At 42.6% G+C, this 18079-nt stretch overlaps 1 protein-coding gene across 2 annotated transcripts in view; it reads left to right on the top strand.

Annotated features, from left to right (window-relative positions):
- LOC141912279 (uncharacterized) overlaps window positions 1-18079 on the top strand; it is a 47786-nt gene that overhangs the window by 15034 nt on the left and 14673 nt on the right. For both annotated transcript variants that reach the window (XM_074803520.1, XM_074803519.1), the window contains exons 18-38: window positions 103-406; window positions 971-1135; window positions 1525-1762; window positions 2581-2874; window positions 3001-3236; window positions 3913-4151; window positions 4908-5021; window positions 5131-5299; window positions 5899-6014; window positions 6286-6467; window positions 7165-7341; window positions 8050-8246; window positions 8362-10415; window positions 10511-10715; window positions 11848-12179; window positions 12591-12735; window positions 13512-14183; window positions 14771-16052; window positions 16493-16646; window positions 16946-17225; window positions 17508-17740. In XM_074803520.1, coding sequence (XP_074659621.1) covers window positions 103-406; window positions 971-1135; window positions 1525-1762; window positions 2581-2874; window positions 3001-3236; window positions 3913-4151; window positions 4908-5021; window positions 5131-5299; window positions 5899-6014; window positions 6286-6467; window positions 7165-7341; window positions 8050-8246; window positions 8362-10415; window positions 10511-10715; window positions 11848-12179; window positions 12591-12735; window positions 13512-14183; window positions 14771-16052; window positions 16493-16646; window positions 16946-17225; window positions 17508-17740 — 7788 coding nt within the window. The remainder of the gene's footprint in view (window positions 1-102; window positions 407-970; window positions 1136-1524; window positions 1763-2580; window positions 2875-3000; window positions 3237-3912; window positions 4152-4907; window positions 5022-5130; window positions 5300-5898; window positions 6015-6285; window positions 6468-7164; window positions 7342-8049; window positions 8247-8361; window positions 10416-10510; window positions 10716-11847; window positions 12180-12590; window positions 12736-13511; window positions 14184-14770; window positions 16053-16492; window positions 16647-16945; window positions 17226-17507; window positions 17741-18079) is intronic.

The following is an 18079-nucleotide window of genomic DNA, read 5'->3' as shown; positions in this document are numbered from 1 at the left end:
ATGATAATGTTAAAAAACAGATGAAGATTAATAGCAATAAGGGCAATGATAACAATTTTGTGAAGGATCCTTATCATTTTATTTGCTCTATTTCCCGCGAAGGTTCGACTTCCGAACGGATTACGGGTTATGTGGAATCGCCGTACGACGGTGCGGGTCTACGCGCCGGCGACGTTCTTCAAACGGACGCAAGGTCTTTGCGGCACTTTCAACCACAACCAGAACGACGACTTCCTGACGCCGATGGGCGACGTCGAATCGTCGGCGTATCACTTCGCGAATAAATGGATGAGCGACGAGGATTGCGTGCCGACCCCGCCAACCGACGATCCGTGCTCCCTGAACCCGAAACCTAACGCCGAATCCGAATGTTTGGCTTTAACCAAAAAGAGCGCGCTGTTTAAAGGTAGGTTCTCACTCATTTGCCGACATGTTGTCGCCTACATAATCCTGGTATGAGACTCTATAATATTTTGAATCCTTTCCGTTGATATTAGGTTTCTCCGATATGAGACTGAAATATTCAGGGATGAAAATCTTCCGACCATAGACGGATTTCCGACCTTTTCTAACATTTTCTTTATTCCTGAGAACAGTGTAAATCACCTCAATCGCTTTAATCGCCTCAATCGCGGGCGTCACATCGGAGTGCTCCGTAGTTAGGAGTGCTCCTTAAGACGGTTTTCGGCAGTTGTTAGCACAACTGTGGAGTCGGAGAAACCGATATGGCGTCTCATTTAAAAAGCGGCTCTAATTTAGGCCCAAACTATTAACATTTTGCCCAAAAGGAAGTAAGTTTTTTGGCTAAAAGTTACTGATTTTTGTTCCCCAAAAAATTCTTTTTTTGGAAATATTTTCCAACTTTTTCAATATGGGCCGTTTTCATCCCTGAATATTTCAAATCCATGCCTTTGCTTATGATTTTGAGTTAACCCGCTGTATGACTAAAATATTTTGAATCTATTTTTAGCTTGTTGGCACGTCGTCGATATGACGCCGTATTTCAAAGATTGCAAAGCAGACATGTGCGCGTGTAAGACCGCCGGTTGTCAGTGTTCGAGCCACGCCTCGTACGCGGCGCAGTGCGCCAAAATGGGAGTGTTCATTTTATGGCGAAATCAAGTCGATAAATGCAGTAAGTAACCTCAAGTTCAGTTCTGAGTTAAGGTTTAACTCGGAGTTAACTAATTGACGATGAACTAGTTTTAACTCAGAGTTATCTCTAACTCACAACTGTGGAACTGGGTCCTGGAAAACTCAGGGAATTCGGATAATGCCTACATGTTTCTCTGTTGATTGATCCGTACGTGATTCAATGAAAAATGAATGAATTTTAGCATTTTAAACCTAGAAATTTCTCAGATGGAATTTTGTGTAAACACACGAAAAGAGGATTTGTAAATTCTAGCCACGCTGTATAATGCCTACAAGTTATGATCTACACCCAACCCAAAATTTTACCCGATTTGTAAAATATCTGATCGGATTTGCGTTGATAGAATCTTCAATTTTTAACCGTTACAGAATTATCGTGCTCCAGCGGGCAGACGTATCAGGTTTGCGGCAGCTCGTGTCGACGTACGTGTCGTCACGTGTCTCTGAACGTACCGTGCACGGAGACGTGCATCGACGACTGTAACTGCCCTCGCGGTCAAACGCTGTCGAAAGATTCCATGTGCATTCCCGTCGAAAAATGCCCGTGCCTGTTCGACGGTAAGGACTTCGCGTCCGGCTCCGTTTATCAAATCGACGACAGAATTTGGTAAGTCTTCGTTTGGATCGAACGTATTCGGGGTTAAGAACAGTAATTCTGGGTTATAAACTCTCCACCTGCCGCTTCTATCAGGTTTACAGATTACAAACTCTCTACCGGCCGCTTCTATCAGGTTTACAGATTACAAACTCTCTACCGGCCGCTTCTATCAGGTTTACAGATTACAAACTCTCTACCGGCCGCTTCTATCAGGTTTACAGATTACAAACTCTCTACCGGCCCCTTCTATCAGGTTCACAGATTACAAACTCTCTACCGGCCCCTTCTATCAGGTTGACAGATTACAAACTCTCTACGGGCCCCTTCTATCAGGTTCACAGATTACAAACTCTCTACCGGCCCCTTCTATCAGGTTGACAGATTACAAACTCTCTACCGGCCGCTTTTATCAGGTTTACAGATTATACTATTCCCGAATCGGTAGAGACCAATCGAAACCTGCCTTAGTGTTGAATTGTGTAAACCTGGTGTTCAAAAGTATCCAACAAAACTGAAAACATTCTGAATAGTCATAGTGCTCGCCCTTGAATGATTTTGAAATATTCAGGGTTCACCAGGGTTTCACATCTTGGATTTCAATGAATTGATTGGAAAAAAGGTTTGTAGCTGAAATTTGCGCCAGTCTTGCATAATCTGTTTACAAAAATGGTGCCCGACCCAAAATTTTGTTAACATATTCAAATTTTAATAAGTGCCAGTCTGATTATGGGTGTAAGGTACTGAAATTTGAAGTACAATATTGCCGGGAGTTACAGCACCACACCCGGCTGGTCTGATAAATGTTTGATTTATCCTAATTTGAATAGCACATGCGCGATCGGGAAGTGGCAATGTCAGGAACTGAAACCGAACCACAACGCGACCAACATCTGCCCCCGGAACACGCACTACGTCGAGTGTAAATCGAAATGTCCGCTGACGTGCGGCAATCTGAAATCGCGACCGACCTGCGAGACGGATCGCTGCTCGCCGGGCTGCCAGTGCGACGAGGGCTTCGTTAAAGAGGGCGACACCTGCATCGCCGAAGACGACTGCCCGTGTACGCACGACGGTAAAAACTACCACAACGGCGAGAGTTTCGAAGAGGAGTGTCGAGCTTGGTGAGTTTGCAAAATAAAATCAAAGTCAAAATTTAAAAGAAAAATCCTATTTACCGATTTATCAAAAATCGTTTGAAATTTTACAAAAGAATTAGACGAAATCGATCGTTTATGAATGTTATTCAGCACGTGTCAGAATCGCAACTGGAATTGTCGCGAGAAGAAGTGCCAGGGAACGTGCACCGTCTACGGCGGTAATCACTACATCACGTTCGACGGAAAGGTTTACGATTTCGAAGGCGAATGCACGTACGTGCTCGTGCAGAGCAAACCGGACAACGCACATAAATTCGCGATCATCGCCGATATTACGAAGTGCGGCGCCGGCGTCACTTGCGTCAAATCGATCAGCGTCAAAACCGGTAAGTCGCTGAAAGTGCTTATTTCGTTCTTACTGAAGTTGAATATAACTCAAGAGTTAAAACATTGAAAATGAATCTTAACTATCTAACAACTGCGGAACTGGGATCCATATATTTTTTTCAATTTTTCGCTCTTTAAAATTGGTGTCTTAATTGCTCTTAATTTCAATTGAAACAAAACATTCTTCGAGACACTTAGCTCTCGGATAAATCATAAACTTAGACCTGGTTTCATAGAACGAGTACCAAATTTATCCCTAAGGAGATATCCTTAGCCTGGGACCAGTTTTAGATACTGGGCATTAAATTTATCCCTTGGGATTTATCCTAAACCTGGGCCCAGTTTTATGAATTTGGTATGAAAGTTAACTTCGACCCGTACCCAGTGTAGGTGTCAAAATTATCCAATGGGATGAATCCTTAACCAGTGCACAGTTTATAGACTGGGTATCAAAGTTATCCCCAGGAATAAATCCTTAACCCCGGTTTTATAGACTAGAGTTATCCTTAGGTATAAATCTTTTATCCCGGATTTATAGACCGGGTATCAGAGTTATCCTTGGGGATGACACCATAGAGTAGACTCCGTTTCACGGATATCGAAGTTATTCAAAGGATAAATAACCGCGGTGCACTTTTAGTCACGATGAAAAAACGGATTTTCTGAATTTTTCAGGCTCTCAAAAGATCGTCACGCACAAAGGTCTGTTCGAGATAATTCGATTGAAAGACGTACCCGGTTTACAGATCGTACACGAGGCCGGCAGACGCCTGTACGTGAAACTGAACGAAGAACATCACGGTCAGGTCTACGGACTGTGCGGCACGTTCAACAACGACCAGGACGACGATTTCACGCCCCCTAGCGGCGGTTTTCCCGAAGAAAGCGTCACAGATTTTGCCGATAGTTGGCGGGTAGGTTCGATCGTGAAATAGGGATGATTTTCCGTTTCTTGTTTATTTGATTTATTCGCCAGTTTCTTTACGAACCAACCGCACGGCAGGGTGCCCCTTACCTGGAAGTCAGGGTAAAGTCAGTGAACTTTCTTTTCTTCAAGAAAAGATTATTTTAAAAAGCTAAAAATTCAGGGATAGCCTAATTCAATCACGCATGCAATCAGTTTCTGTCAATGTCTCGCGTATTTGGCTGTGCTTATTGATCAGATTCTTAGCAGATTAAGTCAGGGAAAACAACACGCATTTCAGGGAATAGTCAGGGGAAACAACATGGAATAGTTTGAATATCATGGAATAGTATTTCAGGGAAAAGTCATGGAAATTTGTTTGAGATTGAGTGTAAAATCAAGCAGTTTCCGTCAATGTCTTACGTATTTGATTGTGTTAATTGATCAGATTCTTAGCAGATCGAGTCAGGGAAAATAAACTTAGTCAGGGAATAGTCAGGGGGAAAAGGCAAGCCAGTGGTCACCCTGCACGTGCCAGCAGGATACAGGAGGTTGATTTAGGAATCGGAAATTTAGGTGCATATTGTATAGTTGGATGATCGGTGTAACAGAATCGAAGCTCATGGAAATTTCAGTTCGGGTTCAGGCATACCAGCTTCCAACTTGCCTGAACCTGCCTGAAAGAGATTTGGAAAGGTCATATATCGTCATATCGAATGGTTTTCATTACTCATGTTGAATGAATTTTTCGTTTCTGAAATCGTAGCATTCGACCTCGTGCGGCGATTCCGAAGAAGTGGCGCTCGTCTGCGAACACCCCGAACGAGAAACGTGGGCCAAACAGCAGTGCGGCGTTCTCAAAACTGAAACGTTCGAAAAGGTAGGATTCGGGTTCTTCGTTACGGTGTCGAAAGCTTTTTCAGGGGGGGGGCTTCAAATAGAGAATTTGAGAATGTTCGACGCTGAACGAATTCTCCCGTTTGTTTTAGTGCCGCGCGGTGATTCCCGTCGACGGATTCTACGAACGTTGTGTTTTCGATTCGTGTTCGTGCGATTCGGGCGGCGATTGCGAATGTCTGTGCACGGCGATCGGCACGTACGCCGACAAGTGCGCCGCCAACGGTATCGCGGTTAGCTGGCGCCACCAAGGACTCTGCCGTAAGTTCAACTTTTAATCGCTGCAACAAGTTTCTATACCGGGATATTCGGCTCAATTTTAGGACTAATCACCTTAAATCAGTGTAAATATACAGTAGGAGACTGTTTCTGGTCTTAATGAATATCGTATTTTCAAAAGTTTTGCTAACGTTTCCGGGAGAATATTTCCGCCCGTCTTCACAGTTTTTATTTGAAAATGACAGTTACAGTTACGATGAGTCGGTGTTAAAACTGACCAGGAAAACTGTACATGCAGTGTGAATAAACCATTGTTTTTATATGCGTTTTACACTCAGTTGAAGGACTGTTGAAAAGTCTTCTTTTACTCAAGTTGAATTAGAGAAAAGAGACTCCCAAGTTTAACAATGCGATTCTTTTTAGCCTACAAACTGAAATTGAGCAAAATATCCCACGAAATGAGTTCCAGGATTTCAGGAACTCAGAGTTAAGATTAGTTCATCTTCAACGAGTTAACAAAGTCAAATCTCAACTCACAACTGTGGAACTGGGTCCAAGTAGACTTAAACTTCATAGAGTATACGTATGAATATGGAAAATTTTGTTTGAAACATTGAGAATTCTTTATGCGCTTGTTACAGCCATGCAATGCGACGAGGAATGCGAGAACTACAAGCCGTGCATCAGTCAGTGTCCGGTGAAAACATGCGAAAACAAGAACGTCTACAAAGAAATAACGCAAACTTGTAAAGAAGAGGTAGGTAACCTTCGCAGGGGGGAGGACTGTTCCCATGCTGCTGTAGAAATAGCTGTATTCCCTTCAAAAGCTGTATTCCCTTTGACTTTTCTATTTTTCAACTTGTAACATTGTTATGAATAAAGATATATATATAGCTGAATTCCCTTCAATAGTTGTATTCCCTTCAATAGCTGTATTCCCTTGAAAAAACATACGTAACCATAGCTTTTAATCTTATTATCTATTCGCCACTTCTGAATGCAACTGTTCTACTTTCCTCGTGTTGCAGATGTGTTTGGAGGGCTGCACCCCGAAGCCGTGTCCGCCCGGACAGGTTTATCACAATTCATCTCGACCGGCCGTCTGCGTCAAGGAGAAAGACTGCAAGAGTGTTTGTCGCGTGAACGGCAAAAATTACACGGAAGGTCAACAAATTTTCGATGAAAGCGTCTGCCCACCGTGTTATATCTGGTAGGAGATTATTTTTTCTGGGTCGCAAAATTTTCTTTCATTTTAACAAAATCAGGAGCGAGATTGATGCGAAAAATTTGATAACAGTTGAAATTTCTATGAAAAAAAAAATTTCAAAAAATTTGTGAAAGTTTGTTTGCTGAAAATTTTGAGGTGCTTTTCTACCGAATATGCTATCTTTAGAGCCCCTCTTCATTTAAACATGAATTTTGTAGATCCTGATACCTTTGCCCCTAGCAACTAAGTGCTGTTTTGCCATCGTGAGAGGCAAGGTTGCAGCTTCTCGCTGTTTTTTCCTTAAAATGTGAAAAATACCAGCTTTTCTACGGTGAAAATGTGTGAAAAAAATGATGATGTGAAAAATGTCCTAATCCACTCTGCATCAATCTCACCACTGCTAAAGTCATTATTTCCTTTGAGTACTTTGAGTAAATTCATTATTTCCTTGAGTACCCTTAACTATGTTTTTTGCAAACATTTTCTAAATTTGGAGTGATCGCCCAAGGCGTTTCTATATGACCCAGCCCTGTGGTATCGCATTTAGTCACTGGTGAAATCCGCCATCTTTTTTCTCGGTGTTCTTATTTGACGCAGAACACGTTGGAATTTTTGTCTCAAGCTTAATTGTTCATAAGGGATTTAGGAAGTCGCAGAGAGACTTGCGCTCTCATAACATTCAATATTTCTATTTCGATAGTTTCTGCGGTGAAAATGGCAAAGTGAAGAAAACACCGGTGCCGTGTACGACGACGCCGGAACTGACGACGCAACCGCTGACGACGCACGCTCCGATCTGTACTCCGGGCTGGACGAAGTGGATGACTGTGAATCCGTCTGCCGGCATCTCCGGCAATAAAATCTGGGGAAACTTGAGGTCAGTATTTCATTCTCCGTTGAAATTTGGTGGAAAAAAAGCACTTGATGGAGAAATTTTGCAAAGATTTTTCAAAACGTTTTATTACGTCAACACCGAAAATATTATTGTGTCTACACCGCAGTGTGGTGTATAAATCGGTAATGGCCTTTGCTAGTACACTGCATCATGGAGTATTAACCCGTTCAGTGCTGGCTAATTAATACCCTATAGTGCTGAAGATAATTTGAAAATTCTGAAAAATTCCACCCTAGTGTTTTGAATAACGGGAATAGCACTATAGTGCGTCTACACCACGGTGCAGTGTATCGTTAGTTACTAATATTTAACTATGTTTGACAGGTGCTGCCATCTTTCAAGAGAGATAATTAGGAATTACTAATTAAATCTGATTCGTACACAGCACTGCGGTGTAGACGCACTGAAAGGGTTAATGTTAGAAATTTATTTTAATGTTAGCAATTAGCACCTGTTAAAAATAGTGAAATATTAGTAACTAATGATACAACGCACTGCGTAGTAGACGCACTATAGCGGCATGCCTGTCATTCAACACTCTTGGGTGGAATCCTTTGAAAGTTATCTCCAGCACTTTCGGGTATTAATCAGTCAGCACTGATAGGGTTAAACAGGAAGCATGAATGTGGAAAATGACAAATTCTTAAGAAGATATTGAATATAGATTGATATTGTCTCCATTTTTCGCAGGACTAAGTATGCATTTTGTTCGAATGATCAAATCACACAAGTCAAATGCAAAGAGCAACAGGGAGAGCTTAAGAAAGCTGGTTCGGTGCTAAACGTTGTCTGCAACAAGGACGTCGGTATGATATGTCATTCAGTAGGTCAACTTATTGGATTATGTTTCGACTGGGAGATCAGCGTCCAGTGTCAATGTGCTCCTGGTAAGAAATCGACGACATCCACAGCTGCGCGGTTGTAAATCTTATTTCGACTTCATTGATTTGATTTATGTTCATTGCTTCAGTCAAAGGTTGTTTATTTTTGTTCTTTCAACAGTATCGACAACTCCAGTGGCCATTACCACAAAGATAGTTCCTCCTGCAACTACTAGCACGACAGTTCCTCGAACTACAACTGAAAAAGTTCCTCCAACAACGACAAAAATAGTGCCTCCAACAACTATCAAGATAGTTCCTACGACTACAGCAGAAACTGTGCCTCCAACAACTGAAAAGACTGTGCCTCCAACAACTGAAAAGATTGTGCCTCCAACAACTGCAAAAACTGTTGCTCCAACAACTGCGGAGATAGTTCCTCAAACAACTACAGAGATAGTTCCTCAAACAACTACAGAGATAGTTCCTGAAACTACTACTGAAATAGTTCCTCAAACAACTACAGAGATAGTTCCTCCAACAACTGAAAAGGCTGTGCCTCCAACAACTGCAGAGGCTGTTCCTCCAACAAGTGAAAAGACAGTGCCTCCAACAACAGCAGAGACTGTGCCTCCAACTACCACTAAGGTAGTGCCTCCAACAACTACGTTGAAATGTGATTTTTGGATTCGTTATTTTAACCGTGATAGTCCTGATTCGGGGGCCGGTGATTTCGAATTCATGACCGAGAACGAAAAGAATACGTTGTGTCCTCACGGATTCATCACCGATATCGAATGTAAAGTCGCCTCGAAGCCGAACGATTCGGTTTATATGACGAATGAAAACACGACGTGTACTCTAGAAGACGGGTCCGTCTGTAGAAATGCGGAAAACTCCGATGGTTGCGATGATTACAGGGTGAGGTATTATTGTGCGTGCGAGTCACTGGAAACGACGACGTCGGCGCTGCCTACTGCAGTTACTGGAAACGCTGTTACAACAGCAGCAAATGAAAAGACTGTTCCTCCAACAACTGAAAAGTTAGCTCAAACAACTGTGGAGACTGTTCCCCCGACAACTGCCGAAACAGTTACTCCGACAACTGAAAAAATAGCTCAAACAACTCCAGGAACGGTTCCTCCAACAACTGAAAAGACTGTTCCTCCAACAACTGAAAAGACTGTTCCTTCAACGACTGAAAAGGCTGTTCCTCCAACAACTGAAAAGACAGTTCCTCCAACAACTGAAAAGGCTGTTCCTTCAACAACTGAAAAGATTGTGCCTCCAACAACTGAAAAGGCTGTTCCTTCAACAACTGAAAAGATTGTGCCTCCAACAACTGAAAAAACTGTGCCTCCAACAACTGAAAAGGCTGTTCCTTCAACCACTGAAAAGATTGTGCCTCCAACAACTGAAAAAACTGTGCCTCCAACAACTGAAAAGGCTGTTCCTTCAACAACTGAAAAGATTGTGCCTCCAGCAACTTCGAAAACTGTTCCTGAAACAACTACAGAGATAGCTCCTGAAACTACTACTGAAATAGTTCCTCAAACAACTACAGAGATAGTTCCTGGAACTACTACTGAAATAGTTCCTCAAACAACCACAGAGATAGTTCCTGGAACTACTACTGAAATAGTTCCTCAAACAACTACAGAGCTAGTTCCTGAAACCACCAAAGAGATAATTCCTCCAACAACTACCAAAATAGCTCTTCCAACAACTGCGCAAACTGTTCCTCCAACAACTGCAGAGATAGTTCCTGGAACTACTACTGAAATAGTTCCTCAAACAACTACAGAGATAGTTCCTGGAACTACTACTGAAATAGTTCCTCAAACAACTACAGAGATAGTTCCTGGAACTACTACTGAAATAGTTCCTCAAACAACTACAGAGATAGTTCCTGGAACAACCAAAGAGATAATTCCTCCAACAACTACCAAAATAGCTCCTCCAACAACTGCGCAAACTGTTCCTCCAACAACTGCAGAGATAGTTCCTGGAACTACTACTGAAATAGTTCCTCAAACAACTACAGAGATAGTTCCTGGAACAACCAAAGAGATAATTCCTCCAACAACTACCAAAATAGCTCCTCCAACAACTGCGCAAACTGTTCCTCCAATTACTACAGTAAAGCCGTGTATATCAACCGGATGGACGCCGTGGTTGAACACAGATAAGCCGACATACGGATCAGGCGACTTTGAAACTATAGATTCAATCGAGGTAAACCTCATTTCATCGTGAAATTCATCTTTTACTTTTTTATCGATCGTTTTCTTTTCTCGCGATAAAAAACTTACTATCGCACGATTTTTCAGAATCACCCGAACGTGTTCTGCAGCGCTGACAAAATCACGCAGATTCAGTGTCGCGCCGCCGGTAGCAAGGCGAACACGCATTTCGCCGGCGACCGGAACGTCAGCTGCACCGTCCACGACGGATTGTCGTGCAAAAATGAAAAGCAGAAACACGGAATGTGCCAGGATTACGAAGTACGAGTTTACTGTCAATGCGCGTCTGCGGGTATGTTATTTCGATGCATTTCTCTCCAAGCCTAATTTTTGAGGGGTCGATCCTGTCCGGTAAAAGCTGTGCCATTTCGGCTCAAGCGAATGCTGGGCTTGAGTATTCACCCTTGCTCACACCCTGGGGCCCTGGGGCCAGTTCCATAGACAAGGCTTTGACTTAAGACCGGTCTAAGACAAACTTAATTCTATAGCCAATCTAAGAACTTATGACCAGTCTTAAGGTTTAAGACCACTTTTGGTCTTAAAACCTGACTATGGAACCGGCCCCAGTTGCACAGTCTTGACTTAAGTCCAATGGTCTTAAATCTCAAGACTGGTCTCAAGTTGTTAGGTTGACTATAGAAGTAGGTTGGTCTTAGACTGGTCGTTAATCTTAACCATGACTTTGAATGATTAAATTAAATGGTTGAAACACTTTTCGTGAAGAATTCTTTTCGATACTTTGATTTTTAGTCTTTGATAGTTTTTTAGTTTGATGGATGAAAGAATATTTTGATTGTTTTTTTCAAGAGGGTTAAAAACAGGTTGGCCACACTCACCTGGAAATCGGGGAAAAGTCACTTTGAAATTTTCATGAAAAAAGCCAGTAATTTTGTTAAAAAGCTAAAAATCATAGATATTTGTTGAGATTCTACCTAAATAGGTAAAAGTCAGCGACAGTTTCCGTCCTTGTTTTACGTATTTGACTGTGTCCATTGATTGGATTCCGAGCAGATCAAATCAGTGAAAACAGCGCGCATGTCTGGGAAAGACCAAATCAAACAAAAGTGGCCTTTATTAACCCTTTCAGTGCTGGCTAATAAATACCTTATAGTGCTGGAGATAATTTAAAATATTTGAAAAATTCCACCCTAGCGTGTTAATTAACAGGAATACCGCTATAGTGCGTCTACACCGCGGCGCGGTGTGTCGTTAGTTACTAGTATTTCACTGTTTGACAGTTGCTGCCGTCTTTAATAGAGATAAAAACCAATTACTATTTACATCAATACACCGCAGTGAGGTGTACTAGCAAAATCCATCATGATTCATACACCGCACAGCGGTGTAGACGCACTGAAAGGGCTAAAGATTCAATACATGAAATATGTTTGAAAATGTCAATCATTTGTTTATAATATTTACAGCTTGCGACGTCGTTCTCGCTGGTGACGTTCTAACCGTCGCCGATGAGAATTACTCGGCGTCGACCGTGTACAACAACGACATGCGCCATGGTCCGCATCGCGCTCGTCTGCGCGCGGCCGCCGACTCGAGCGGATTCGGCGGGTGGACGGCGCGTACTCACGATACGCGCCCTTGGATCGGCGTTCAGTACCCGAGGCCTGTACGTGTTATCGGCTTGGTGACGCGCGGACGCCAGGATTTGGCGCAGTGGACCGAGTCGTACACAGTCGCTGTCGGCAATGATCGCTGCGATAAATTTTCGCCGATTCGCAAACCAGATGGATCTCAACAGGTACGGACAAGATGGCCGCTCTCAGTAAATCCACGTATGATGTCCTCAAATTCAATCCACCTTTCCAGAAAAGATTCTCATTCTACATGTAAAGTCCCTCGATGGTATCATCAAATTTGGCCCATAAACCCTTACCGAATAGATAGTAACTTCTTTATACTCCCCCTATGACATCATCAAATTTGATCTCGAAAACCTTGCAGATAAAGATGGCTGCCTCCATTAAGTTCCCTATGATAGCATCAAATTATCTATAAATCCTTGGAGAAAAAGATGTCATCGTCTATTATCCCTCTTTTCGGTCCTCATATTTGAATTATCCGACTTCATTTTGAATTAGACTAACTTCTTGAAACGTTCCGCAGAAAATGCTTCGACCGGGCTGGTTGTAAATGTTATCTTCGTCGACAGGTTTTCGTCGGTAATAACGACAAATCGACGCCGATATTTTCGCTGTTCGATTATGAATTTGATACGAAGTGCATCAAAATTATTCCGAAAACGATGCACGGAGAAGCGAGTTTGAGATTCGATTTGCTGATTTGTAGCGAAAGTTGTGAGTACATTTCAGTTCATACGTACGTGTGCTTGTCGTAGTTCATTTCACTTTTAACCCTTGCAGTGCTGACTAATTAATACCCTATAGTGCTGGAGATAATTTGAAAATTCTAAAAAATTCCGCCCTAGTGTGTTGAACAACGGGAATACCGCTATAGTGCGTCTACACTGCGGTGCAGTGTATCATTAGTTACTAGTATTTCACTATGTTTGACACGGGCTGCCATTTTTCAAGAGAGATAATTACTAATTACATCAATACACCGCAGTGCGGTGTACTAGCAAAATCTATCACTGATTTATACACCGCACTGCGGTGTAGATGCACTGAAAGGGTTAAATGATTAATTTCACATGTTTAATTTCGGCACGCTACATTTAAATTCACTTTAACTGTAAAGAAGCACGTTACATTTTAGTTTAACCCTTCGGTGTTGACCAATTCTTACCCCGAAGTGCTGGAGATAAATTTAGAATTTTGCAAAATTCCACCCTTGTGCGTTGTATAATGGGCATACCGTTATGGCGCATCTACACCACGGTGCGATGTACCGTTAGTTCCTAATACTTAACATTGCATGGCAGGTGCTGCCATCTTTCAACAGAGATGATAACTAATTACAACAATACATCACGATGCGGTGTAATAGCCAAGTCCATAACTGATTTATACACCGCATTTTGTTGTGTGATTGATACACCGCACTGAAAGGGATTCATGTTTCAACACGCTCGTAACAAGGAGTGATTGTTTTCTATTTCACTATTTTCTAGTAACAACAACCGAGGCGCCACCTACCACGCTTGCTCCGACTCCGTTCCCTCCGGAATGCGTCGTACACGGCTGGTCGCCGTGGATGAACTCGATGACCCCGTCGAAAGCCGGCGATTTCGAAACGTTCGAAAACCTTCGCATGAAATATCAATTCTGCGCGGCGCCCGACCGCGTTGAATGCCGCGACAGTAAGTCGCACGTTTCGCACGTCTACACCGGTCAACCGAGCGTGACGTGCGACGCGACGAGCGGGCTCGTCTGCAAAAACTCCGATCTACCGTCGGACTTCCCGTGTCACGATTACGAATTACGCGTTTTCTGTTCGTGTTACACGACGATCCCGACGACTCCCCCAGCCGCTACGACGACAACGGAAACGACGGTGGCGCCACCACGCTGCGACTACTGGACGGCGTGGTTGAATCGCGATAAACCGCGTTCGCGTTTGATCGGAGGCGATTTCGAGAAGTTGACGCCCGACGAAAAACGCGCGTGCGACGGTACGTTCACGGAGGTGCAGTGTCGTCTGGCTCGATTCGCCGGCAAGTCGTACACGGTCGGAGGAGAAAATGTGACGTGCGACCTCGAAAACGGACTCGAATGTAACGATAAATATAACGAAGGTGGATGCAAAAATGATTACATGATGAGATATTTCTGTTCTTGTGAAGGTACGTTTTGAAGTTTCATCTCTGTAGATAATGTATCCGTATCGGTAAAGTACATTGCTGCATCCAAATGAGATGGAAAAGAAAGATAGATAAGTGTTAGGCGCTGGCTTCTGCTGGCCTCTTTTAGACTCAATCCTATGAGCCATTTTCAAAGCTGAATTTTGAAAATGGTTCATAGGCTTTAATTTAAACATAACTAATCTCTTAGTTTTTGAAAATGTCTCATAGAATTGAGTCTAAACGTCCCTACTCTCTTAGTTTTGAAAATGGCTCATAGAATTGAGTCTAAACGTCACTACTCTCTTAGTTTTTGAAAATGGCTCATAGAATTGAGTCTTAACGTCACTACTGTCTTAGTTTTTGAAAATGGCTCGTAGAATTGAGTCTAAACATCACTACTCTTTTAGTTTTGAAAATGCAGCTTCGCAAAATATCTAAACTAAAAAGTTTTTTGGTTAATGGCTGTTGGTTACTTCATAGTTTTCGATGAGCAAAACAATTCAATCTTGACTATTCCATGCTTTTACTTTTTACCAAATCATGACACCTGATTCAAAGTAAGTCGAGTAACGTTTTATGTGTTACAGAAATAACCACGACGACCATCCCTCCAACCACTAGAGAAATAGTTGCTACAACAACTACCAAAATAGCTCCTCCAACAACTGCCGAGACTGTGCCTCCAACAACTGCCGAGACTGTGCCTCCAACCACTGAAAAGACAGTTCCTCCAACAACTCCAGAGACTGTTCCTCCAACAACTGCAGAAACAGTTCCTCCGACAACTGAAAAGACAGTGCCTCCAACAACTGCCGAGATTGTGCCTCCAACAACTGAAAAGACTGTTCCTCCAACAACTGCAGAAACAGTTCCTCCAACAACTGAAAAGACTGAGCCTCCAACAACTGAAAAGATTGTTCTTCCAACAACTGCAGAAACAGTTCCTCCAACAACTGAAAAGACTGTGCCTCCAACAACTGAAAAGATTGTTCCTCCAACAACTGCAGAAACTGTTCCCCCAACTACTGCAAAAACGGTTCCTCCAACTGCTGAAACTGTGCCTCCAACAACTGCGTCTACGGAAACTACTACGACGTCTAAAATATGTGATTTCTGGTCCCCGTATATCAACCACAATAGAAATCTTTCAGCTGAAAGTGTGGGCGATGTGGAATCAATATCCAAGGAAGAGAAAGAACTGATGTGTCTGAAAGGTTTTATAACGGATATTGAATGTTCGGTCGCCGGTAAACCTAATATCTCGTTCACGGATACCAACGACGTGGCTACGTGTACGGTGTCCGACGGGTTGAAATGTCTTCATTCTCAAAACAAAGGTGGCTGTAAAAACGATTACATGATACGATATTACTGTTCATGCGAACAGCCGACTACGACAACCGAGCTTCCTATCGCTCCTACTGGAAACGGCGAAGTGACGCCGGAGGAAGAAAAAACAGTTCGACCCAGAACGACAACTACCAAGACAGTTTCTCAAACAACTACTGAAGGAGTTCAAACTACTGCGGAAATAGTTCCTCAAACTACTACCGAGATAGTTCCCGAAACAACTACCGAGATAGTTCCCGAAACAACTACGGAGATAGTTCCCGAAACTACTTCCGAGATAGTTCCCGAAACTACTACCGAGATAGTTCCCGAAACTACTACCGAGATAGTTCCTGAAACTACTACCGAGATAGTTCCCACTCCGGCGTATTGTACCGAGCCGCTTGGTCTCGGTAACAAAGCAATATTCGGTGATGGTCAATTCAAGGCCTCCAGCGAACTGAACAGTACGTTCTCAGCGAGTAAAGGGCGCATCATAACTGATAGTTCTGTAGCTGTGGCCTCGTCCTGGGTCCCTGGGTAAGTGCATGAAAACCTAATAGAACGATAACCACCACTCAAACGTGGTGAGCGGATAATAAGATAAAAACCCACTATCTACAGATTAAAAGAATTTAAAAACGAGAATTTATTTATTCAATCTAAAATATATAGAATACACGACGTACACACCTGACGATGATCTGTAGGGTGAGATCGAAACGTCGTGTATTCTATATATTTTAGATTGAATAAATAAATTCTTGTTTTTTAAATTCTTTTAATCTGTAGATAGTGGGTTTTTATCTTATTGCATGAAAACCTCTGTGCAATATGTAGAGAAAGCCCACAATAATGACAATTGATAACAAAAATTCTGTTCACCTTCGGTTTCGATTAGACTATTTCTGTCCATCCGAGATTTATTTGAAATAAGAAATGTTTTTAATTTATTAACCACGGAGGACATTTATTTATAGAATCTCCGATGGTGAACAGTGGATACAAGTGGATCTCGGCCACGAGACTACGGTATCCGGATTGCAGCTGCAAGGAAACGCGCGACTTGGATCTTACGTCACAAAGTTTTATGTGATGACCAGCAAAAATGGACAGACTTTCCACATTTTCAAGGTCAGTGTGGTCACTTGAGATCAACGGTGAACAATTTTTTCTCATTTCCATGGACAGGCATTAAAAAGCCAAATGGCGGTTTTGTCAACTGCAGAAAATAAGAGTTTAGGGTCAAGGTTAGGGTTATGCATTGTAGGTAATAGGGTAGGTTAGGGAAGGGTTAGGCTTTTAGTAGTAAAATGGTTTTAGCTGGCGTCTAGCCTCGTTGGGTTCAAATCCCAATTTTTGCTGTTATTACTTAGAATTTGCTAACTTCACCACATTTGCAGGTGCAAATTTTTATTGCATTCTTTTTGTAGAACAAAGGTAAACCGGTGATGTTCGACGGAAACTCGAACGCGGAGAGCACCGTCGAGGTTTTGTTTCACAAGAACGTGACAGCGCGTTACGTGCGCGTGATTCCCGAACTGTGGAGCGGTGATAATGTCGCGATGCGTTTCGAAGTGCTCGGCTGCGCGGCCTTTACGACGACGACTACGTCAGGTACGACCACGACGCCAGCGCAGACGACGACTCCTGAGCAGACGACGCCACCTGAGCAGACGACGCCTGAGCAGACGACTCGCCCAACCACAACAGGTAAACCTAACTCGCACAAACCAGGGACCAGCAGCAAAATTAGTCTGAGTTAAGGATCAGAAGAACAAGATCAGAGGAGATTAGAAAATACCAATTGATGAAATTTATAAAATCCCTGCACACTGAGAATAAAACGATTCAGAAATATTTCTTTGATCGAAGTAACATTCAATGTTTCAACTATTTCCTAATATTTATCTCAGGAATACTCAAGTCGAAATAATTTCGTTCCCCTTTTACATAATTTCTACTTTTTTGTTTTGTTTTTTTTTTTGAAAACAGCGATTTGCCCGCCAGGTAGCGACTGGGACGAGTGTCGGTATAGATGTTCGCGGTTATGTCACTCGGCGCTGGTTCTGTCTCACGAGATGGGACTATGCGTGAACAGCACGTGTATCCCGGGCTGTAAGGAACGCGACTCCTCGTGTCCCGACGGCTGGTTCTACGACCGATCGTTAAAGTGCGTTCCGAAGGCTAATTGCACGTGCATCGACGACTCAGGAAACGAGGTTCCCGTGAGTAACAGACGACCTCCATAAATCCCCCTATGACATCATCAAATTAATCTATAGACACTTTCAGAAAAGATGTCTGTCTCTTTAAGTCCCCTATGACATCATCAAATCTTTAGACACTTCCAGAAAAAATGGTCGCCTCTATAAATCCCCCAATGACATCATCAAATTGTCTTCTATGACTATTTGATGATGTCAGAAAGAATTTCATATTTTGATGTGTGTTATAATTCATATGAGGATATGCATGGTGATGTCATAAGGGGATTTGTAGACAGCCATACCACAACTAGTCTATCTAGCTAAAGATAAATCCCGTGAATCTATGTTAATTCCCCT

The sequence above is a fragment of the Tubulanus polymorphus genome, chromosome 10 (genome assembly GCF_964204645.1).
Source record: "Tubulanus polymorphus chromosome 10, tnTubPoly1.2, whole genome shotgun sequence".
NCBI classification, from domain to species: domain Eukaryota; kingdom Metazoa; phylum Nemertea; class Palaeonemertea; order Tubulaniformes; family Tubulanidae; genus Tubulanus; species Tubulanus polymorphus.
Note: the sequence above shows the minus strand (reverse complement) of the source record. Positions and strands in the feature narration are given on the sequence as shown.